Raw genomic sequence first — 23,216 nt, forward strand, 5'->3', positions numbered from 1 at the left:
CATGCGTACTCTTTTTAATCTGGATGAAAAATACTATCTTTTTAACAACACTGAAGTTTTTGGATTTTATTACTTTGTTGTGTCATAACAATGCATTTTTAATAGTCTACCAGCAAAGACTGACCCCTTCAGTTTATTCAAGAAACCTGTTTTATTTGCTTACTGTGTTTTAGGCACTACATGAAGTGGTGGTATATAGTGATTACTGTATGGTGGGGAAAAGGGATGGAAAATGTTTAAAGCACTTGGAATTCTCGAGAAACTGAAAGTCTTCCTTGTTTGTAAAATCAGGATTAGCAATACTAACCACACGGCATTTTTGTGTGAAGAAAATGAGCTAGCACACATGAAGCATCCAATAATCACAAAAGGCTAGTTGGTTTATTTCTCTCTCTATTTTCCCTTCTTTCTTACTCGGAACTTTGGTGGCCACAGATAATATGCATAAACACATATATATGGGTTGATTCCTAGTGATATTGTTTGGCTCTGTGTCCCCACCTAAATCTGACCTTGAATTGTAATAATCCGCACATGTCATGGGAGGGACCCAGTGGGAGGTAACTGAATTATGGGGATGGGTTTTCCCCTGCTGTTCTCATGATAGTGAGTAAGTCTCATGAGATATGATGGCATTATAAAGGGTCGTTCCCCTGCACACGCTCTCTCTTGCCTGCTGCCATGTAAGATGTGCCTTTCACCATGATTGTGAGGCCTCCACAGCCATGTGGAGCTGTCAATCCATTAACCCTTTGTTTCCTTATAAATTACCCAAGCTCATATATGTCTTTACTAGCAGTGTGAGAACGAATACACCTAGCTTTGGACAAAGGTGTTGATGACCGGAAAAAAAAAAATCATCTAATAAAACATCAAAATTCTAAAACTTGAACTGTAAACAGTGAAATCACTTAATTTTTCTAGAGCAAAATTTTTGAACCCATTAAATCATATAGCTTATAATAAAAAGGCACTGTTTTTCAAGGTTTAATGAAAATGAAGGACGTGAAGTTGAGAAGAAAATGATTATAAATTTCCTTTATATTGCAGGAGAACTAAAAGATACCTTTCTAAAACTCATTGAACAACACTGACCATCTTCCTATGTCTCAATTCTCAACATTTTTATTTCTTCCACCCTTGATTATGCATGCTTGGATACATACATGAAATTGGGCATATCTGCAGCCCATTTCTTGCTTGCATTTGTTTACTTGCCTGTATGCTTTATGGTTTCAAAATTAAGAAACTACTATGAGGAGTACTTGTTTGGCTCTAGTTTGTCTCACAGACTGGAATCGGAAATACAAATTTTGCTGTATTTTTCAACAAATACTGAATTTCTGCACACCAGCTTTAATATGGTAAGAGAGTAATGCTTTCTGCACATCAGAGGGGCCTTTGGTGAGAAAAGGAAGTATTTGTATATATGTTTGTAGACATACCCACTCCTCCCTATTAGAAAATAAGGGCAAAGCTGTATTTACTCTCAACTTATTATTTAAAGATATTCAGGAAGCAAAATATGTTAACATTAAAGCAAACTGATAGAAACATAAAGCATTTGTTGCAGGTAAGTTTTTAACTCTCATTTATTGAATTATTGTAGTTTCTTTTTTGTTGTTGTTGCTGTTTCTAACTTGTTTCAATCCATAGTGTAGCATTTTAGCAGTATATTTTATCTAGATAAAGTGATGAGTTTATTGAAACACATCAGGAATACTGAGCAGAAGGATGAAAAGCTGTGTTGAGATCATCATTTTATTGTATGGCAGGAATTCTCCAAGGTTTCATTTCATGGATCATTGACATCAAGCCGAGATTTAGGATTCAAAGAAATTTCACAAGCAGTATGAATTTCTTCATATAGATCTTAGCAGTGATACATAAAAGAAAAGCCTCATTCTCTTTTTGCTAATAGTCATTATTTGTTGCTTCATTTTTCCTGTGTTTTTTGAATTTTAGACATATCTGTTACTAAGAAACAAAAATTCTTTTAAAATGCTGGACTCATTATCAGTAAAACTTTAAAAGAAATCCAGGCGCAGTGGTTCATGCCTGCAATCCCAGCACTTTCGCAGGCCAATCACTTTAGCTGAGGAGTTTGAGACCAGCCTGGGCAACAGTAGGGGGAACGCTGTCTCTACAAAAAATTACAAAATTAGGGGGAACGCTGTCTCTATAAAAAATTACGAAATTAGCTAGATGTGATGGCATACACCTATGGTTCTAGATGCTTGGGAGGCGGAGGCAGGAGGATCACTTGAACCCGGGAGGTCAAGGCTTCAGTGAGCTGTGATCACACACTACACTCCAATCTGGGTGACAGAGTGAGACTCTATCTCAAAAAATAAAAAATAAAAATAATTTCAATAATTTCTGATTCCAGTTTCATTTGACAGTCTACTGCTACTTTTTGAACAATCTTTTTTTTTTTTTTTTTGTCATTTGTATATTTTTTTTTCTTCAGGCAAAAAGTTGCAATACCAGATGATTACTTTTCATTTATCTGTAGAGAGAACATTTCTGTCTTTCAGATTTCTCGTCCTAATTTAGTAAGTCAGATTATTAGATGCAGTTGCGATATAGAAAGATTTGCTGAAAAAAACCTAGGAGAAAACAGATGGAGTTATTTTGTATCATAGGTTACCGACTGATATTTACTAAGAATAAAATTGTCTCCATATCAGTAGTGTTTTATTTTTTCAGTACCTTATTTAAGAAAAGAACAATCCTAAGTAGTCTTTGAGAGAAAATTATATGAAAAAATAAGAAACATTACATTTTCATATGGAATATATGTAAACCCTCTAAAAATAACTTACATAGGACTTTATATTTTTGCAAGTAAATTCATTTTTATTTCACTTATTTTTCCTTTTTTAATGTTTTCACCACCTAATGCAAATGTGAATGAGATATTTGCTGTTTACAGAAAGGTAGGATGACAGAAAAATACTTATAATACAGTGAGACACATATGCGAAGGAAGTAGCAAGGGACTAGCTAACTCCCTATCTAGAGAATTGGCACTGACTTTTCAGCTGGATGTGGAAGTATAAAAAGGAGTTTCAGAGACAGAGAAATGAGTGAGGAAGCTATTTTGGTAGAAGATACAACAGGTATACAATCATAAAATGAGAGTGAATACTCTTTATTTGAGGAAGATAAATACATCAAGGCTGGAATATACATTTTGAAGAGATTGGTGAAAGTTTGGTTAGGCTGAACAATGAAAACCTTGCTGAGAAATTTGAATCTTAGCTACAGGGGGTAGATGCATTGCAAGTAATATGCCAATTTTACATATTTGGCATTGAGTAACCTATGAATTCTTTCTGAAGTATTATGAGGTTGAGCCCCACATGTCTTCTTGATAAATTTGGCTGTGGAAGGGGAAATAGTGGTGTCATGCCTGTTTAGGGAACAGAAAGCCAGTGGAGGTTTGCTCCAGTAATAACATCAAGGATAGGGTAGAGAAGGCAGAGCAAAGGAAGCGGGAATCGCTGGCAGTCGTTCTGGCTGCTGGCAATGGTTGATCCTGAAGGATGAACCTAAGTAAAGGAATGAATGAGTGACTCAGCTGCTGTTTGAGAGGAAGAAGAATCAAAATTGATAATAAATGTCACAAGTAAGATTCAAGAACAGAAATCAGAGATGATTCTGAAGTTCAGCTATGTGTTGTAGGATAGAAATATGGAGGAAGACAAGGTTTGGAGGGGAATGTTTAGCCCAGAAAAGTTCCTAAGATTGATTAGGCCTCATAATTGGTTTATGAGAAAGAGATTAGTTTGTTTAAATTGCTTAAGATGATAAAGCCAATCAGTTGAAGAGCTTAAAACTTTTAACGCATTGTTTTTCTACTTAGTAATATTTTGCCAATAAATCAAAACCTCTGTGAATAGGCCAGTAATATTCTAACCAAATTGTATATTGTGTGTATTTGTTGTATACATCTGAAAAGATCATTTTAATAAAGATACAGTGGATATGTTGATTTCATTTTTTATTTTTATTTTTATTTTTTGAGACGGAGTCTCGCTGTCTCCCAGGTTGGAGTGCAGTGGCAGCAATCTGGGCTCACTGTAAGCTCCACCTCCAGGGTTCACTCCATTCTCCTGCCTCAGGCCCCCAAGTTGCTGGGACCTCAGGCGCCCGCCGCCACGCCCGGCTAATTTTTTGTTGTTGTTGTTGTTGGGTTTTTAGTAGAGACGGGGTTTCACCATGATAGCCAGGATGGTCTCAATCTCCTGACCTTGTGATCTGCTAGGATTACAGGCGTGAGCCACCGCGCCCGCCCATATTTCTTTAGTTACTCTTATATTTTTGTATAGAATACAACATCCTCTAGCAGTGTAAAAACAAATATGTGTGGGGGATATGTAAATATAAATACATACACGCAGGTGTACATGCCAAGTGCTGAGGTACAAGTCATGAAGTTCAAATACGCAGTTTTTGAAACCATAGTTGGAAGAATTAGTATGTATATGAAATTATGTTTAAGACTTTTTTTTTTTTTGACGGAGTCTGTCTCTGTCGCCCAGGCTGGAGTGCAGTGGCGCGATCTTGGCCCACTACAAGCTCCACCTCCGGGGTTCATGCCATTTTCCTGCCTCAACCTCCTGGGTAGCTGGGACTATAGGCGCCCGCCACCATGCCCAGCTAATTTATTTTTTATTTTTTTAATAGAGACAGGGTTTCACCATGTTAGCCAGGATGGTCTCGATCTCCTGACCTCGTGATCCACCTGCCTCGGCCTCCCAAAGTGCTGGGATTACAAGCATGAGCCACCGTGCCCGGTCTAAAACTGTTTATATAATTTCCCAGAGTAGAGAGTTTCAGCTGTGGTGATCCAGTGATAGAATTAAGGTTGGATATGGTTTTGATTGTAGAATGTTCTTAAAATTCAAAACCTCAGGTATGATTTTAATGAGATAATCTGAAATCTGCTTTTCTTACTACAACTATAAATATGGCACAATAAAGCAGACATGTAATTACGACTAGTAGTTTTCTAAAATAAAAAGGTACCTTCGTTTCATATTTAGAGAAATGTTTGCAGAAATGTGTGATTGTATTGTCCTAACTAATCTGCCTTTTTCTTCTATCAGTAGGCAGTCCTGGAGGGGCAGAACTAATGTCATTTTAAAATGTATTTAAAATTTCAATCAGATCAAATTAATTTCCATAGACAGTAATGTTCCCACTGAATTCACCAAGAGATGGTCTCTCTGTATGAGTGGATACAGAATATATGAGTTCTAGGATCAGCTTTAGTGTCAACTACATAATCTCTGACCTGCCACTGCCCCTTAATTCTCCACGTTTTTTAAGTTAGAGGGTCTCAAGAAAATGACATGAAATAAATATTAGTTGGAAGTAAAATTATTTATATAAAAGTAAAGGTTGTACTAGCAATTTAAAATGTTTATTCTTATAAAGATCACATTGCATTTTCTATGAGCAAAACATTTTTTTCCATTTATTATGAAAGAATATGATTTTATTTGGCATCTGTTTCTAGTCTATCACATAGAGCAAACATTGCTTTTAATATGTTATATCCAAGGAGAAACATACTATAGAAAAAAATTAATGATAGATGCAAGTTGAAAATTTTAGATTTAGATTCCTTTAAGTCTTCTGTAATGTGCTAACAGTTTTTTCAACATCTATTTACATTTATCTTTAAATTGAAAACATCTTGATTCAATTCCTAGGAGCAACAGAAAACTTATGCATTTGAGAAGGGATTATAATGTTTTGTAAATGTATTTGTTACTATCTCTGTGGAATGCTCAGTGCCTCTGGGTATTGTATGTAATTTCCACAAATAGCAGCTTTTTTATGTGGGATCATGTCAATATTTTGACTAAGCATAGGAAAATGATCAACAGGATCAGCAAAGAAACTGGAGTGTGCACAGTAGTTTAAATATATATTGCTATGATATTAATAAAAATGTGCAAAGTAATACAAAAACTAGGCCATAGTATGTGTGTATAGGATAAAGGGTGGAGGTCCATCTGTTATTTTCTTTTAATGTTGGGATATTTCAGTGAGGCACAGCTGGATGGCTACACCCATCAATTTAATGACCAAAAAGAGTAACATTCTTTTTCGTCAGAAGTGGAATCTTGTCAGATTTGGAGGGTCTTTCATTAATCATTCGGCCTTCCACTCGATGCCACGTAAGAACACTGAGAGATGATCATCTAGCTTCTTCCTTTGTATAAAAAGGAAGATTTTTACGTTACAAATGTAATTTTCCCCAAATGATAAGTATTATGCAGTCTTTTTCAGCCAAAAATGTTTTAGTTAATACAGTGAAATTTAAGCCAAATGATTCTCAACTCTTAAAGGCCTTGAGTTAAAATATATATCTTTAAATAATAGAGAGGGAGGGTTAGCAAGCTTAAAGCCATTTTAGTATAATTCATATGTCTTAATTACAGCCATCAGGTTTTTAAACGGCTCACTGCTCTTTTCTTGTTAAAGCTTAGAAAACTCACTTTTGTAAGAAAATGAGGAAGAGATCATACTTATTTACTGACCCTGCTGATTTCTAACTAAAGATTTTACCTTGAGGTTGTATATAACCTATGTCTGGTAATCCCTTTGCTTTAAAATTTCCACTTTAAGGTTGTGTGCACAAATGTTTACTAAATTCTTGCATTTTAAAAAGTTGTCAAGTAAGAAGAAAGCTAAATTCCAGTGAGACATAGTGGTATACAGTGTTTTTGACACCACCTTAAACCTTTACAGCAGAGGTTGGCAAACTAGGACCAGTTCAGGCCCAATCCAACCTGCCTGCTATTTTTGTAAATAAAGTTTTATTGGGACACAGAAACACCCATTCATTTATGTGTTACCTGTAACTACTTTTGCACTACAACAACAGAGTTGAGTAATAGCAACAAACTCCATATGACTTGCATAGCTGGAAAATATTTACTTTGTGACCCTTTACTGAAAAAGTTTGCCAGTTTCTGCTCTGTAGGCTGTGGTCAATAAAGACAACAAAAATCCACAATTTTATTAACTCACCCATGAACAGTTACTGTTTTTATCTTTCATTCCCTGCAATCATTTCTTTGTTTTAAAGGAGTCAAGGTTTTATACATACTTTTCTACATATTATACATACATACATCTTTTCATTTGGTATGGTGACAGAATTACTGTTAATATATCTTGCTTTGTTATTAAGAATTTTTGTGAATTTTTTATATGGCTAGTTAACCTATTACAAAAATGTCCCACATATTATAATTGGACGTTTACATTTTAATTTTTCACTAAATTATTCTAAAATAGATTTTTGTATGTATATTAAGTTTTTTAGTACTTTGTATTTTGTCATATTTTGGAATAGCTTTATAGGAGTGGAGTTCATGGGCATATTTCTGGCACATATGATTAATGATAAATGATGATTTGCTGAGGTTTTTGACATGCTGAAATCTTAAAATTTTGATGTTAGACGTGGGGTTTCTGGTCCCTTTCTGCCCTGTTGATAGAGAGTCTGCATATTTTTTTAACTTACATAATTTGAAAAATGCTATATTGTTACTTCATTTGCTCCCAACAAAAATAGTAAATTAGAAAAATGTGATTTAAAGCAATGTGAAACATAAGTGATATAAAGGTAAAATCATAGACATGTTTGAAATGTCAATTTTGTAAGTTATTGCAAACTTATTTGTAAAATCTAGAATATATTTATGGAGTAGTAAAATGTATTTGAATGCTCTGTGCTCTATGAAAAAGATTTTTATGCTCAGCATAAAGATGTTTCATGCTGAAACTGGGCTAGCAATTATGTTCTTTGCCCAATGCTTGTTATCATTTTCATTTAATCCTGACATCTTACTTCATTACTTTTGTGCTTTTTTGCTTTGCATCTTTCACTCTTTAGTTTTGTGACTTTGAGCAAGTTGTTTAAACTTCTCTGGGCTTCAGTTTCCTTATTTGTAAACAGATGATAATATCTACATCAAAGAATTGTTGCTACTGGGTAAGATAGTGGATGAAACAAAGTTCTTGCCCTTTTGGAGCTAAAATTGTGTCCTAGAACAGAGACAGTAAACTGTAAAATGTAAACCGTCTGAATTTTCTTTAAAAAACAGTGTTATAAAAAAAAAAAATCAGAATAAAGGTGAGAAGAGGCTTCTCTAACAAGATTGCATTTGAACAGAGACCCAGTGGAAGTGAGGGAGTAAATTACATGGCCATCCCAGGGAAAAGTACCTCAGGCAGTGGGAATAACAAATTCAAAGATCTCCTTATTACCTGACTTGCTTTGAAGGTATTAGGAGAAAAGGCTAGGAACCTAGGAGGAGGATTTAATTTCTAAGGCAGGAAACAAGCACTAAAACTCATAAAGGAAAAGATGAATAAATTTGGCCACATTAAAATTAAAGCTTCCTACATGACAAAATAATTTAAAATACAAACTATAAAGGAGAATCTGAATGCAATACTTCAGTCAATTCGTATCTAGAAAAAAAAAATGTTGTCCTCCAACTTAATAAGAAAAAGCAACTGTGCTTTTGGAAAAATGGGCAAAAAAAAAAAAAAAAAGTATACCAAAGACTAAACCAAAAAAAGAGGAATGAACATATCAAAAAATGCTCAGAACCAAGTGAGGAGCTATTGATACAACTCTTTTCTTACCAGTTTGATAAAACCAATAATTGGGTAGTATCGTGTTAGTGAAATGTAAGAAAACCTGAACATTGCTCTTTTTAGAGAACAGTATGATTATACCTAACAAATTTGAAAATACACTTACTGAACCTCCCCAAAATTCCACTTCTGGTTGTAGACCATAGAGAATATATCACACATACACACTAGGGGACCTGTGAAAATATATTCTTTGCAGGAATATTTGTAGTAGCAAGCATTTGGAAACAGATGCCATCAGTAAGATAAAGCAATAAAATATGGTATACTCTTACAAAAATGTACATTATTTTCTGTTACCACATTGTTTTAATGTAAGCGATTCAAATGAGAAACATGTTACTGATAGTTTTCAACATTGTAATAATATGGAGAGAGAGTAGTAAAAATGTTATGAAGATACATTTATAGGGACATGTTATATTTGGGTGACCATAGTTAATGCCCAGTAAAATATAGTTTTCCCTGAGTTCATGTCTTTGTGTGTGTATGAACCGATACATATATTTGTGTACATGTGCATTTATGTGTGTATAAAATTGGACCGTAAGAGCATATTAATATATGGCTTTACTCCCATCAAAATTGTCATACATTTTATTTTGTAGGCTTTATTTTCCCTAGTAATAGAAATACTGCCATTTCCCCCATGATTCATTAATGGAATGGAGGAAGCTGCTTAGCAGATGGAATCATAAGATGAATGTATGTTTTCCTTTTAATATCTACATAAATTCACCTTAAATGCCATTTATGTTTTGAATAGTTAAAAATGTCCTAGCAGCTGGGCACGGTGGCTCACAACTGTAATCCTAGCACTCTGGGAGACCGAGGCAGGCAGATCACTTGAGGCCAGGAGTTCAAGACCAGCCTGGCCAACATGGAGAAACCCCATCTCTACTAAAATAGTAAATTTATCCAGGCATGGTGGTGCACTCCTGTGATACCAGCCACTCGGGACGCTGAGGCATGAGAACCGCTTGAACCCAGGAGGCAGAGGTTGCAGTGAGTCAAGATCGTGCCACTGCACTGCAGCCTGGGCTACAACATGAAACTCTGTCTCTATAAATTAAAAAAAAAATTTAAAAACTCATAGTAAAATAATCTACAGTTCTATTTGAATTATTAGATTAAATATGTGTATTTAAATGTGTAGATAAAAATTTATGCATGAATATAAAAGGTATTACAGAAAAAATGATTGAAGGGGAAACTCAGTAACTCCTTGTTAAGGATCCATATCAGTCACATCTATCTGTTCCAGAAAACTGATATGAACAGTTTTAGTGAAACAAGTTTTTAATTTTTATCATGTTAACAATGTCCGGTGTCTATGGATTCAGGGTAATGTATACAAGTAGATGGTCCAAAATACTTTAAGAATACAAAACAGTCATTCTCTTAAAATATTCTTTTCAGGCTACTGCTACACGATTGAAAGGCAGGCATTTCATAGAAGTTTCAGTGTTTTTCAAGCTGTATAGCAGGGATCTCTAGAAGTTTAGTGCTAGTCTATGGTATGTATGTGTATGGTGGGGAGGGTTGACATTGTGCAGGGGTGGCAGGGGCTTTTTCGCTTGTATTATGTTAGGCTTCCAAACAGGTTTTTCTTTATTTTCCTTTTTCCTAGAAAGAGTAGCAATGCTAAAACAAATACAATAGTTTGAAAACCATTTGTATAGAGAGGTCATGGAAGCATAAATGCCTTAATAGAGAAGTCAGGCATTTATCATTATCCAGAAATTGGATAATACGGTCATGAAGACGGACTCAAATATGAGCATTATAAATAATCAGAATTTCAATAATATGATTATAAAAACAAGACTCAGAGGAAATGTTCTCTGCAGAATTTACTCTCACCTCCTCCACTTGATCGTATATTACCCAATATTATCCTTTGAGCTTTTGTTGATAGAGAGATCCAGCACAGGAGATTTATTGATGCTGTTTATACACAAATAGCAGTAGAAACAAATACAACGGAATCATAATGAAATTAAGCAAATTGAGGAAGTTCTGGCCTGAATTTTTTTATTTTTCTCTTCAATTTTTAATCCATTAATTGCCTGGGCAAAATACATAATAAATGTATTTTCAGAATTGATGAGTTCTAAAATCTTAAGAGTCGATGATGTCCAAAATTTTGTAATAACATGGCAAAGAATGTTTTTATGAAGGTGAAAATTTCCCATCATTTTTTAAATTCTGGCATTATTCAACATAGCATGAATATATCCATCCTGTTGGAAGCAGGTATTAAATACAAAAGTAATTTTGTGATCTCATTCTTAAGGTTTCAGTTAGCTGACTAGCTCAAGGTCCTGCTAGATTCATTAAATTGTTTTATTATAATATGTTCATTTGCTTTTGTAAGATTTTTAATTTTATACTCCCAGATTTTCAAGTGGCATGATACCTGAGCTTCATAAAGATTTCAGCTAAACAAAATCTATGAAAAACATTTAGAAGAAAAAGCTGTGTGCACACAATGAAAATGAAATGTGTCAATGTCATGTGTCATCATGTCTATAAGCAGTGCATATCTTTATGTATAATGTGAAATGTTGTAACTGGTTTTGAGAGTCCATATAGTTGATATGTGCTATGAAAATCCTGGAATTTAAGAACCTTTAGAATTAGCCTCTCAATATATCACAAATTGAACTGTCGTGTTATAAATTTTTTAAAAATTAAGGCATATTTCCTCACGCAAAGAATGGTAATTTTATGTTATATAAAAATAATTGATTTTATTTACCTCTTTGTGCACTTATAATTTAACCATTCTGGATCATTGTGTTCAGAGCCAGAAAAATTAATAGATTTTATTCACATCTATGTCTATGGCTTCCTTGACAACTACTGCAGATGCCGCTATCACCATGGGGATGGTTCTTCTAAATGAAGCAGCAACTTCAAAAGGAGATGTTGGAAAAAGACGGAGTAAGTCTCTGTGTTGCCATTTTTGTAATTTCGTTTTAGTCTTAAGATTCATTTAAGTCAAATGGGAAATGCATAAAAGCCCTTTGTAAACAAACTTCTAAAGAAATGTTCTGGTTTGAAGAAGATTTTAACTTTTTTCTGTTTCTGGGATGTGTTCGTGTACTTGCAAATGTATTTCTTCCAAAAGGGGACGGGGTAGTTTTCTGTGGAATTGCATATAAAGTGGAGCTGTCCTTCACCCTTGTCAGGGTGCTCTAATCCATCCCTGCTGAAGCCATAGTCTTTGCTGTAATTCCACCCGGCACAGAGAGATGGAAAATTCTGGGGACAGAGTCTTCAGATATCTTATTGTCATATAACATACTCTCTCAGCTACAAGAATCAGGGGTGCACTCAAAGCTTGACTTAGATGAAACTTCTGCATAGGTATTGTACACTGAGATGTATTACCTTTCCATTCGTTCCAAAGCTTCCTTTAACATTTTTTAAAGGGCGTCTGTTGATACTGTCTCTTCCAGGGTCTTTGCCTTTTCCATTGATATAACAAGATTTACAGCTCCAACAAGTTTTCCAGCATTATGTTTTTAAGCAAGTTAATTCTGTGGTTTTTCTTTGACGGGACCATTTCTCTCCGAGTTGTAGAAAAACACATGAGGTTATTGAGAAGTAAAGAGTTTTCTAGCAAAAGGAGAGGAACACACAGGGAAAACGTGCTCTGAGGAGCAAAGGACAGTCGGTTGTTTCCTGCCACAGACTTTTTATCATTAATATCAAGTCCCTATATTATTTGATATGTCCACAAACCTATCAGTTTTTCTTATTATTCTTTGCGTTTCTGAACTGTTTAAAACCCAAAATTTATGTATGAGCAGCATAGGTATCTGAAAGAGTATTTATTAATAAATTTAAAACAAAAATCCAGACTTCGTGGGTTTTTAGCTAGGGTGACGTGTATAAACAAATCATAGTGCTTTCTAAATACTTAAAAGTCTTAGGGGTTGAAATGTTTTTGATGTAATACACAGTTTAGACTGTCCTCTTTTCCTATGGTATCATCTATTAAAGAAACTACAAAAGAAATGAGCACATTATCATGTTGAATATAATTGTATTTATGTGTCTTTTGAATAAACTTCATGTCCTTAGGAATGACAAATTATCCCTATGAGGACATACTATTTTTTTAATAATTTCAACTTTTATTTTAGATTTGGGAGTATATGTATAGATTTGTTCCATGGGTATTTTGGATGATACTGAAGTTTAAGTACGGATCCCATCACCCAATAATGAGCGTAGTATGCAACAGGTGATTTTTCAACCTACACACGCCTCCCTCCATCCCCACTCTAGTTGTGTCTGTTCTCATCTTTATGTTCATATGTATGCAATGTTTAGCTCCCACTTTCAAGTGAGAACATGTGGTATTTGGTTTTCTGTTTCTGTGTTAATTCACTTAGGATAATAGCCTCCAGTTGCATTCATGTTGATATAAAGGACATGATTTTGTTCTTTATGGCTGTATAGTATTCCATGGTGCATATATACCACATTTTATCTAGTCTATCATGGATGTGGTATATATGCACCATGGAATCGACGTGGGTTGATTACATTTTTTGTTTTTTTTTTGCTATTGTGCATAGGGCTGCAGTAAACATAAGAGTTCATACGCCTTTTTGGTGGAATGATTTATTTTCCTTTGGGTGTATACACTGTAAGGGGATTGCTGGGCCAATGGTAGCACTACGTTAAGTTTTTTGAGAAATCTCGAAACTGCTTTCCACAGTAGCTGCTCTAATTTACATTCCCGCCAACAGTACATAAGCATTCCCTTTTCCCTACAACCTCACCGGTATCTGCTTTTTGACTTTTTAATCATAGCCGTTCTGACTGGTGTGAGATGGTATCTCATTGTGGTTTTGATTTGCATTTCTCTGCTGAGTAGTGATAATGAACATTTTTTCATATGGTTACTGGCCACTTGTATGTCTTTTAAGAAATACCTGTTCATGTTCTTTTTCTGCTTTTTAATGGGGTGGTATTTTGCTCATGAATTTAAGTTCCCTGTAGATTCTGGATACTAGATGTCAGATGTATAGCTACCAAAAATTTTCTCCCGTTCTGTAGGTTGTCTGTTTACTCTGTCTTGTGGTTTTGCTGAGGCTCATTAATCAGTCCCACTTGCCAATTTTTATTTGTAACTGCTTTTGGAGACTTAGTAAAAAAAAAATTATTTGCCGGAGCCAATGTTGAGAAGGGCATTTCCTAGGTTTTCTTCTTGGATTTTTAAAGTTTTAGGTCTTACATTTGAGTTAATTTTCATATTATATGGTGAATGGTAGGGGCCAAGTTTCATTCTTGTGCGTATGGCTAGCCAGTTATCCCAGCAACATTTTTTGAATAGGGAGTCTTTTCCCCATTGCTTGTTTTTGTCAGCTTTGTTGAAGACTGGATAGTTGTGAATGTGCAGCTTTATTTCTGGGTTTTCTGTTCTGTTCCATTGGTCTATGTGGAGGACATCCTCTTAATTATGTGTTTACTGTATATCCTGTCTTAAGGTAAATAATAGTAAGAAATGTGTAGTAAATTTTTAAATCTTAGAACATTTATTATAGTAATATGATACTGAATTTATTAAATCACCGTTTCCAACTTCCCTCTTGGTAGATGTTTCTTTAACTCCAGCTCCCACCCACCCCTAAATTGTTTATTCATGTTCTGTGTGTGCATGTGTGTGTATGAGCGCGAGCTGGAAAACATTTTAAAACTTTCAGATTACTCCTTTTTGATGTGATTTTTGTTTTTGATGTGGCACAACTACTATGATTAGTGTTTCCCAGGTCAGAATGCATCTGCCTCACCATAGCATTTTCTTTCCAAAGGTGGAGTATCTCATGTGACTGCCATGGTTCCTTTAATAATTACTAACCCCTCACTACCCTCAGTTCCTCTCCCTTCCCATATACAAGGGAAGTAGCATTATTTTGTTCCACTGCATAGGATCAAGTAATTTTTTTCTGTCTTACTTGATCACATATTTCGAGCCTCATTTCCCATAGAGCACAACCCAGGGGAGCTACCAAAAAGGAGTAAAGGGAATGAAAAGAGTGCTTTATTCTTCTTTTGGAAAAGAAAGAAGTGTTAGATAAAATACCAGATTTGGGAAGGTATAGGGTAAATCATTTTGTAATTCATGATGGGTTTAGTAAGATTGTTCTACGCAAAGTTGTTATGCTGTATGGGTCCTGGTGTCTGTCATATGGGGATATTCTATAATTTTCAAAAACTTTTATATTTTATGATATTCACAAACTCATTGTTTGCTTTATTTTCTCCCAATATTCATGTGAAGTTCAGCTGCATGAGTGTTGTCTGAAATGAAATGTCAGAGGCTACACTTGGATGCTATTAAATGCTTTTGATGTTTCACAATTCATATTGAAAACTTAGAAGGAATTCCTGCAGAGTTGCATAAAAACAGACACATTTGCAGATTATATTTTGACAAAGCTGTACCTTGTGTACTCCATGATTGCCAGAATTGCAGTTAAATTTGGTTTCATTTATATATTGGAAAAAATTTTAAAAATCATAGTTCCTTATAGAATCATATAGATGTTTGATTTTCCTTATTCTGCTTTAGTGTTTTTAATCTTTTTAAATATTTTTTATTTTACAAGTAATTTCAAATATTTGTTTAGAAATCTCTGAAATAAAAGGTGTATTGTGCAAATATTTGTTCTTAAAAGATGTTTAGATATTTCTTAAGAGATTAACACTAATTTCTACTTACAGAACATATTTAAGTATTTAAATTTTATAAGCATGTTTAGATTGTACTAATAATTGCAATGAATCTTGTTTAAATATCCAAATTATATGTGCAAAAGAAACATATTTTATTATTTATCTGCTTTAGAGTAAAATCTTCTCAATCATAACAAAAAGGAAATGAGAAAATAAAGTACTTTTCCTATTGTTAGCTTTCCTGGGACAGAGGAATATTGAAAACCTAGACCACAGCACATTTGACCTTAACATGTGCCCTCAGTTTGTTTGTAAGACAGACAACATTTTGACACTATTACCTGCCATGGAGGGAGTTTCCTCCCCTCTGGTTCTCACTTAGACCATATTTTCTCTCTCCAAGCTCTTATTCCTTGATATCTATTTATTTCTTGCTTTTATTCCTCAGTATGCTCTCACTGATGCGACACTAATCAAAACCTAAAGTTACTGCTTAGCATCTGAAAAGATTAAAATTGGCCGGGCGCGGTGGCTCACGCCTGTAATCCCAGCACTGTGGGAGGCCGAGACGGGCGGATCACAAGGTCAGGAGATCGAGACCATCCTGGCTAACACGGTGAAACCCCGTCTCTACTAAAAATGCAAAAAATTAGCCGGGCGTGGCGGCGAGCGCTTGTAGTCCCAGCTGCTTGGAAGGCTGAGGCAGGAGAATGGCGGGAACCCGGGAGGCGGAGCTTGCAGTGAGCCGGGATCGCGCCACTGCACTCCAGCCTGGGCCACAGAGCGAGACTCCGTCTCAAAAAAAAAAAAAAAAAAAAGAAAAGATTAAAATTATATTAAGCATTTTAGCAATGCAAATGTTCCTGCTAATATAGCCAATGCTTAATAATGGCAAGAGCCAATGATCTTGTTTGTGGTTTATAACATGGTTTGTTTTGATCACTCTGGGGCATGTTAGTACTTGTAAGCACTCTATACGAGAGGAAAACCTCCAGAAGACTTAGATCAGTCAATTTTGTTGTTTTCATACCCCAAATAGTACATTTTCATTGAGAAGAATGTGGAAAATAATGAACACATTGTATTGTGGATAATCTGGTTTGTTGTACCTGTATGTGCCATGAACTGTTAAATGTAAGTATCCTGTAATTGAATGCATTTAAAAATATAAACAATTGGGGTTTCATTTGCATATTTTTAGACACTAATGGTATTTTCTGTCTGTTTCCAGTAATTTGCCTAGTGGGATTGGGCCTGGTGGTCTTCTTCTTCAGTTTTCTACTTTCAATATTTCGTTCCAAGTACCACGGCTATCCTTATAGGTAATATCTTTATACTAACATGAATGTTTTATTTTTAACTAATAGAACAGAATTTCAGTGGTTAATATATAATTAAGGATGAATATAAAGTTGCTGTGTAATTTTTGAATTCAGTTAAGCAAGTGTTTGAGCACCTGCCATGTGTTCAGCATAGTAAAGTACACAAAGGAGATATACGACATACTTCTTGTTCCCTGACAGCATATAGTTTATTTTTAGACATACATATTTTTATATAACAAATGAGGTTGAAGCTCATTTTGAAGACTTCAAAATTTTATCTTCCCTTAGTTTGTCATGATTTTGACTTCATTTGCAAGATGGTTTTCTCATATAATTCACTGTTCATTGTCTAATAAACTTTGTATTATCTTTGGAATTCTACAAAATTTTCACTTTTCAAAATAAGAGCCAACATGAAAGGGAAAAATTAAGTGATAAAATAATCTCTGGTCATTATAAATCATAACGAGTATCTCGTAAAATTTTCTACAAATTGTCATAATTGGAGATGGAAAGATATTGAAAATTCAAAGACCACATTATTATTACCAAACCATACTTTCACTAAAGCACACTATAGTAGATGTGCCAGATTACAGTTATTCACTTTGTGAATTAGGCATGTATTCATTCTTGAGCTTTTTCCTCCAAGTTTTCTTAAATAACTTTCATTTTCTCTTTCTCTAGGCAGTCCTTCTTTTAGCTTAGCTCATTTCTCTAATGAGTAAAAGCTCAGTATTTCCTTTTTCAGAGATTTTGAAGAGTCTGTTTAGGTAATAGAACCAGTGATATGCTGATAGAAAATAAAAGCTTCTCAAAGCCTACATTTCTCCTGCCTGTTAACAGTAGACATTTTTAGAACATTTCTACACAGATCATAGTAACAATATATAGCCTTATCAGGAAGAAAACTAATCCCATAAAAGAGAGATCTAACCATGGGATTATAACACAAGAATATGAGTCTTCAGCCCCACCCCCTCTATTTTCATAGATGGCCAGAGGTACATTTCCAATTCTGTTGTTCCCATCGCCATTAAAAATAAATATACCAAGGGAATGGAAGAAAGATGGGTATCAGATTTCCTGACACCCTGCTTGCAGTGTAAATTTTTAAAAATATCAGTTCTGAGGACAGCAAGAGTTACGAGAGAAGCCAGCAGAGTCTTCAGGTTTTTCATTTTATTCTTGACTTTAGATAGCCAGCCAATTTCGGTGTTGATGATGTGAAATAATCAAATCTAAGATTAAGTAATACCCAAGAAAGATGAAGTTTTTCTTTTCTTTCGCCCTGCTCTAGGATTGAGAATCATGTTTCTATATGATTGGTACTTGGTTTGACATGTGTTCTATAATGGAAGGTGTAAAGTAAGAAAAATAGAAATACTCTATTTTATCTATGATGCCAAAAACACTTGAACATTTATCCATTTTCATCTATAGTACTTATAGTTTCAAAGGAAATATATATCTTTTTATGAAAAGATAAACTATACAGTAAGTGATACTGTGAGATTCTTAAACCCTAATTAGTTGACAGGAAGTAGGGAAGAGTAAAGGGCAAATTCTAACTTTCCTCATATATCAGAGCACGTAATGATACCAAAATATCATTCCCTATCTAGATTATTATCTGACACAGCAATATGACTAGGAAAAGTGCAGAAAAAAATATTTTACTAGTTTTTTATAATGTTGCATTTGCCAGCACTATTTTTGTTATGATACGAGGAGTTTCAGTTTGTACTTTCTTTTGAAGTAGCAGTTCTCATTTAGTATAACTCTCCAGTGCTCTGGGGTTTTGTGGTGGTTTTTTAACTGAGGTTGGACATAGAAATTACCTGGGAAGCTTTTCAAAATACATATCCTTGACTTCTCCATAGATATGAATAGTAAGCACATCTGAACCAGCATATATGCCACTTACATTATTTCTGTGTGAATGTGGCATTTGAACATTCTTCTTATGTAACCAATCCCACACTCCTGTCAGCTCCCCACCAACCTAACAGGAGATGGATTTGCCTTCAGCAGGCCTCATAATGCTAGAAATATAGATGAAACTCTTGTAAGAAGTCAGAGATGGAAATTATGTCTTAGAGTGGTTTGTGAATGTGAAATTTGACATAGTTTAGATGAAAACCCTAACAAGGAGCTGCCAAGAAACAGAATCAGAAGAGAGCCTATCAAAGTGTGCTAAACAGTGTGCTATGCTGTGTGGAGAAATGACAGGTAGGCCTCTGACTGCTGTAACAGCTCTTCAGAGTGTTCCATCATTTGCTGTGCTGTTGTGTGGATTTACCAGATTGACCTAGACAAGCTAAATAGAGTTTGGTTGCTCTTTTAGGCAATTTTAGATTCAAGAAGCCAAAAGGCAATCGGAGTATGTTAGATAATGGGAGGTTTATTGGAGAGATATATGGAGAAGCAAGGAAGACAATTAAAAACGTAGTTGCCCCATAGCTAGATCTCACAGAAGTTTGAAAAGGTTCAGAAAATAGGTCATTCAACAACAGAAATCCATAGCTTCAGAAGTAACTCAATGACTAATCTCTTGCTCCAATTCTTCCACTATTATTACTGAGTAATGTCTGTATACCATTCTCTTCAGTTGATTAGAGCCTTCTCTGTCCCTTAGACTCCCACCTATGCTACTGGTTCTCACTCTCTCAACATGATTTTGTGAATTTTCTTTTCTAAGAGAAAGGGAATGATTGGCTAAGTTTTTCACTCCCCAGTATTGGGCTTCTGATGTAAGTAGAACTTTCACCCCAGTCTACCTCCTATGCCATAGTCTATCTTCTGGACTCCTTGAAGGTGTCTCCTTTACCACCTTTTGTTGGAGCTATTCAAAGAGCCCAATGAATTACATTAATTTTTTGTTTTCTAAGCACATCCAACAGAAGCCCAATACAGTGACAAACACCTATGAAAGATAAAACCACCAAATATGTGAACAGTATTTAATTCAGCTTATGTATTTGGGAAAATAGATCTTTGATCCTAAGAGATGGTTCTCAAAACTCTGTGGCTTCTTATTCCTACACCATGTGCAACTGAGTCAGAATCTGCAAGTGTGGATTTTAAGAATCAGGTTAAAGTTACCTAGGTTAATCTGATATAACCATTTTATGATCCTGTCTTAGGGAACTAAGTGATAAAGGATTTCACAATTGCCTCTCAGTTTTAAATTTGAGTTGTTAAACAAATGCTTTATAGACATGCCATGATGTTTACTGTGAAGTCATCTGTTTGGAGAAAGTACATACATCCATGAACCAGGGAATAACAGTGTAAAGTGTCGAAAGCTAAGTGGCAGATCTGTTGTATGGAAATGAGAAAGATCACTGTGGGTATGAGAAAGGAAGACTCCAGAAGAAGGCTTGAATTAGGCTAAAATTCAACACAGCATTTAGACAAAGAAGAGGGGCTGAGGATATTTCATGGAAAGTCATAATTTGTGTACAGAGGAATGGGAAGAGAAATATGTTCATGGTATCTTCTGAGGATTATGAGTATACTACTCAATAGTGAACATGTTTCTGACTTAAAATGCATTAATTAGACAAAGAAATATATGAAAAGGAAGATATATACACAAAAGGACATATTCCTAACCAATTTGGGTGAATTTTACGATAGTTCTCTAATTCAAATTCTAGATATTTGCAAAACTAATAATTTTTTTCCAGGTGAGTTTTTGGGATTTTTTTTTTTTTTTTCTGGAACATCATAGTGTTCTGGGATTTTAGTACTGCACAGGATCATAGAGATCATATCGTTATTACTCATTTTACAGATGCGACCAAGAGAGTGTCTCTATTTAAAGACAGAAGCAGAAAATCTGACTCTTAGCTCACTTGTCTCTCCTATGCCATATTTTGTGTAGAAAAACATGATTTGTATATTCATATAAGTGGAAAATTATCCCAGAATCAAAGTTGAAAATAACATGAGGTCAAATGTATAATGACATCAATTATGTGATAGCCAAAGCCTCTAAGAAAAATGTTGACAATTAGATAAATGTTCAGCACCAAGATAATAACTTACTTTGGCCTCTTGAATTAGTTCGAGAGATGACGATTTTACTCAAGGAAGAACTTTCTTTTTTTTTGAACTTGGTACAAATATATGCAATGAAACAAAAGGAAATCTACAGAAAAACTAAGAGACACTGACAAAATCTACTTGTTAAATTTAAGTAATTTTTATATCTTATTCTTTACTAGTGAAAGCTGCTATAGTTTACATAGATGTGATGCCCTTTTTTTAATCTTTATAATATTCTCTTCATGTATCCTCAGATCATATCTGAGATTGTTCTTATGAATTTTATGACTTAGTTATTGAGCTATTGTATTGTCCAATTTAAATAATCCCTGTAATTACAGCTTCCCAGAGCACATTAAAGCCTTCTAATATGTCCTTTCAGCTCTTGTAAGAACTGTCATTTATCTATTTTCCTACATTCTATTGATATACTGGGAAATTGTTTAGCAAACTTTCATAAATCCTCATGGTGCGCATAGATATCCCTTCTTAGGATCATTCATACTTGAATTATTTTGCTCTCAGGTTTACATAGTATAATTGTTCCCTTCATGACATTTACAATATCCTTCTAAACCAACAAAATACAGTGGACAGGGGAGAATTATGAACAAAAAACCAGTTTTCCATTTAAAAAGTTTTAATCCCTTTTGTTAGTCTAGCACTTGTATATATGCTAAAGTTAACTTAGTAATAATATATTTTACTTTGAGTCATCTTTTTATTCCATGGCATTAATTTCCTTTTAAATAAACTTTCATTGTCTTCTCAGTTGTTTTATCCATTCTCTTGTGAATGATTATGATAACTGCCTGACAAACATCAAAAACAAATGTTACTAAAAGACTGCAGAGAGTCTATACCAGAGATTTGGGTACACCGTGAGCCAAATTACAAAAACCTGACAGTACAGGGAAAGCAAATATATATCTATTCAATTAGTTAACTAAAGAAAGAGCAAAGGTGATGGCAAAAGCAAGTGTCAAAGAGGGAACAAATGAAGGAGAAGAAGAAATAATTCTGATGCTAGTTGAAAGATGAGATGCTGATAAAGAACAGAAAGACCTTTTCCCATAGAATTATCCTGTGATGAACATAGCACCACATTGTTCAAAAACATTTTTGTATTCCTGGAAGCATTTACCTGTGGCACCAGCATTATATATGTTTTAAAAACTGCTCGCATCAGATAAAGGCAGTTTGTAGAAAATGAGAGAAAGAGATGCAGGAAACAATTATTCTAGAAACAATTATTCTAGGAAGAGGAAAATCCACAACACATAATCCAGAAGGTATTTCCTGGCCTTTGGTACTTCTGCAAAGACATTTGTAGATGTCCATTTTCTAAGAGCATTAGACTGTAAAACAGTAAATCGTAAACTCTAGGAACCCAGACCTGAACCACTCCAGCCCCCCAAGATAGAAATACATTGAAGTAGGCTGACAAGAGGAGAAAAATAGTTTCTCAACCAAGACTGTATCCTTGACTCCCAATTTTAACAAGAATGCATGTTGCAGAGATCAATTACTAGTACAGATGCGCATTCTTCTTCACAGTAACTCTTGGGAAGCTTCCCACTTCTACTTTAGATCATACCTGTACGTGGGATAAGACACCTGAGTTACCCTTTAGTGAAAAAGCACATTTGAACACAACACCTACTTTTTCTTTAAAAAAAAAAAAAAAAAAAAAAAAAAATCACCTTTTGTAATGGCCTTTAGCCTCCAATGCCAAAGTAGTTGCTTGGGCGTTATGCATCCGCCTTTTAGCCCTCAATGTCTTCATTTTGAATTTTTCTAAATTATAAACTGTTGTGGCACTGATACAAAGGACTATATCCATAATTATCTTTATGTACAGAACCATGATCAGATTTGCCTTTGAACTAATTTTTTTACATTCTGTCCTCACAAGTTTTAATTTTATTTAAAATACAGTCCTTAATTTCTTCTGTATGAAGTGATCCTATTGTTTATTCTTTTTTATTTTAATCTTAAGCCTTATTTCAAAACCTTAAACATCTATGCCCTTCATATTTTTTCAGTACTTCATAGTACTTTCAAAATTGCTGTTTTCTGGGGGTTCTCGGGCGGGCGGGAGCTAGGGGACGGGCCCCAGCGAAGGGGGCACGCAGGGCCGACAAAAAAAAAAAAAAAAAATTGCTGTTTTCTTTGCTGATACATGTACCTGCTAAAGGGATAAATATCTACTTTAAATATTTATCCTATATTCTTAAATCTTCCCTAAAGTTTACCCTTAACACTTTACAGCATGAATCTGTTTCATGCTATTACTAAATTCTCTCAAATTGTCTTCTAAATTTAATACGCAAACTTTCCCGATTGGAATCCCTAGTGTGCTGGTTACTGATTGTGTGACCTTGGGTAGGTTAACTTTTGTCAACCTAAGTTCTCATTTATAAATGGAGATGATTTGTCATATGTCGTTCA

The 23,216-nt window shown here is 34.7% G+C and overlaps 1 protein-coding gene across 3 annotated transcripts in view; it reads left to right on the forward strand.

Annotated features, from left to right (window-relative positions):
• TUSC3 (tumor suppressor candidate 3) overlaps positions 1-23,216 on the forward strand; it is a 264,065-nt gene that overhangs the window by 230,733 nt on the left and 10,116 nt on the right. For all 3 annotated transcript variants that reach the window (XM_030937977.1, XM_010358156.2, XM_010358155.2), the window contains exons 8-9: positions 11,563-11,637; positions 16,619-16,709. In XM_030937977.1, the coding sequence (XP_030793837.1) occupies positions 11,563-11,637; positions 16,619-16,709 (166 nt within the window). The remainder of the gene's footprint in view (positions 1-11,562; positions 11,638-16,618; positions 16,710-23,216) is intronic.

This window comes from Rhinopithecus roxellana, chromosome 9 (genome assembly GCF_007565055.1).
Source record: "Rhinopithecus roxellana isolate Shanxi Qingling chromosome 9, ASM756505v1, whole genome shotgun sequence".
Lineage (NCBI taxonomy): Eukaryota > Metazoa > Chordata > Mammalia > Primates > Cercopithecidae > Rhinopithecus > Rhinopithecus roxellana.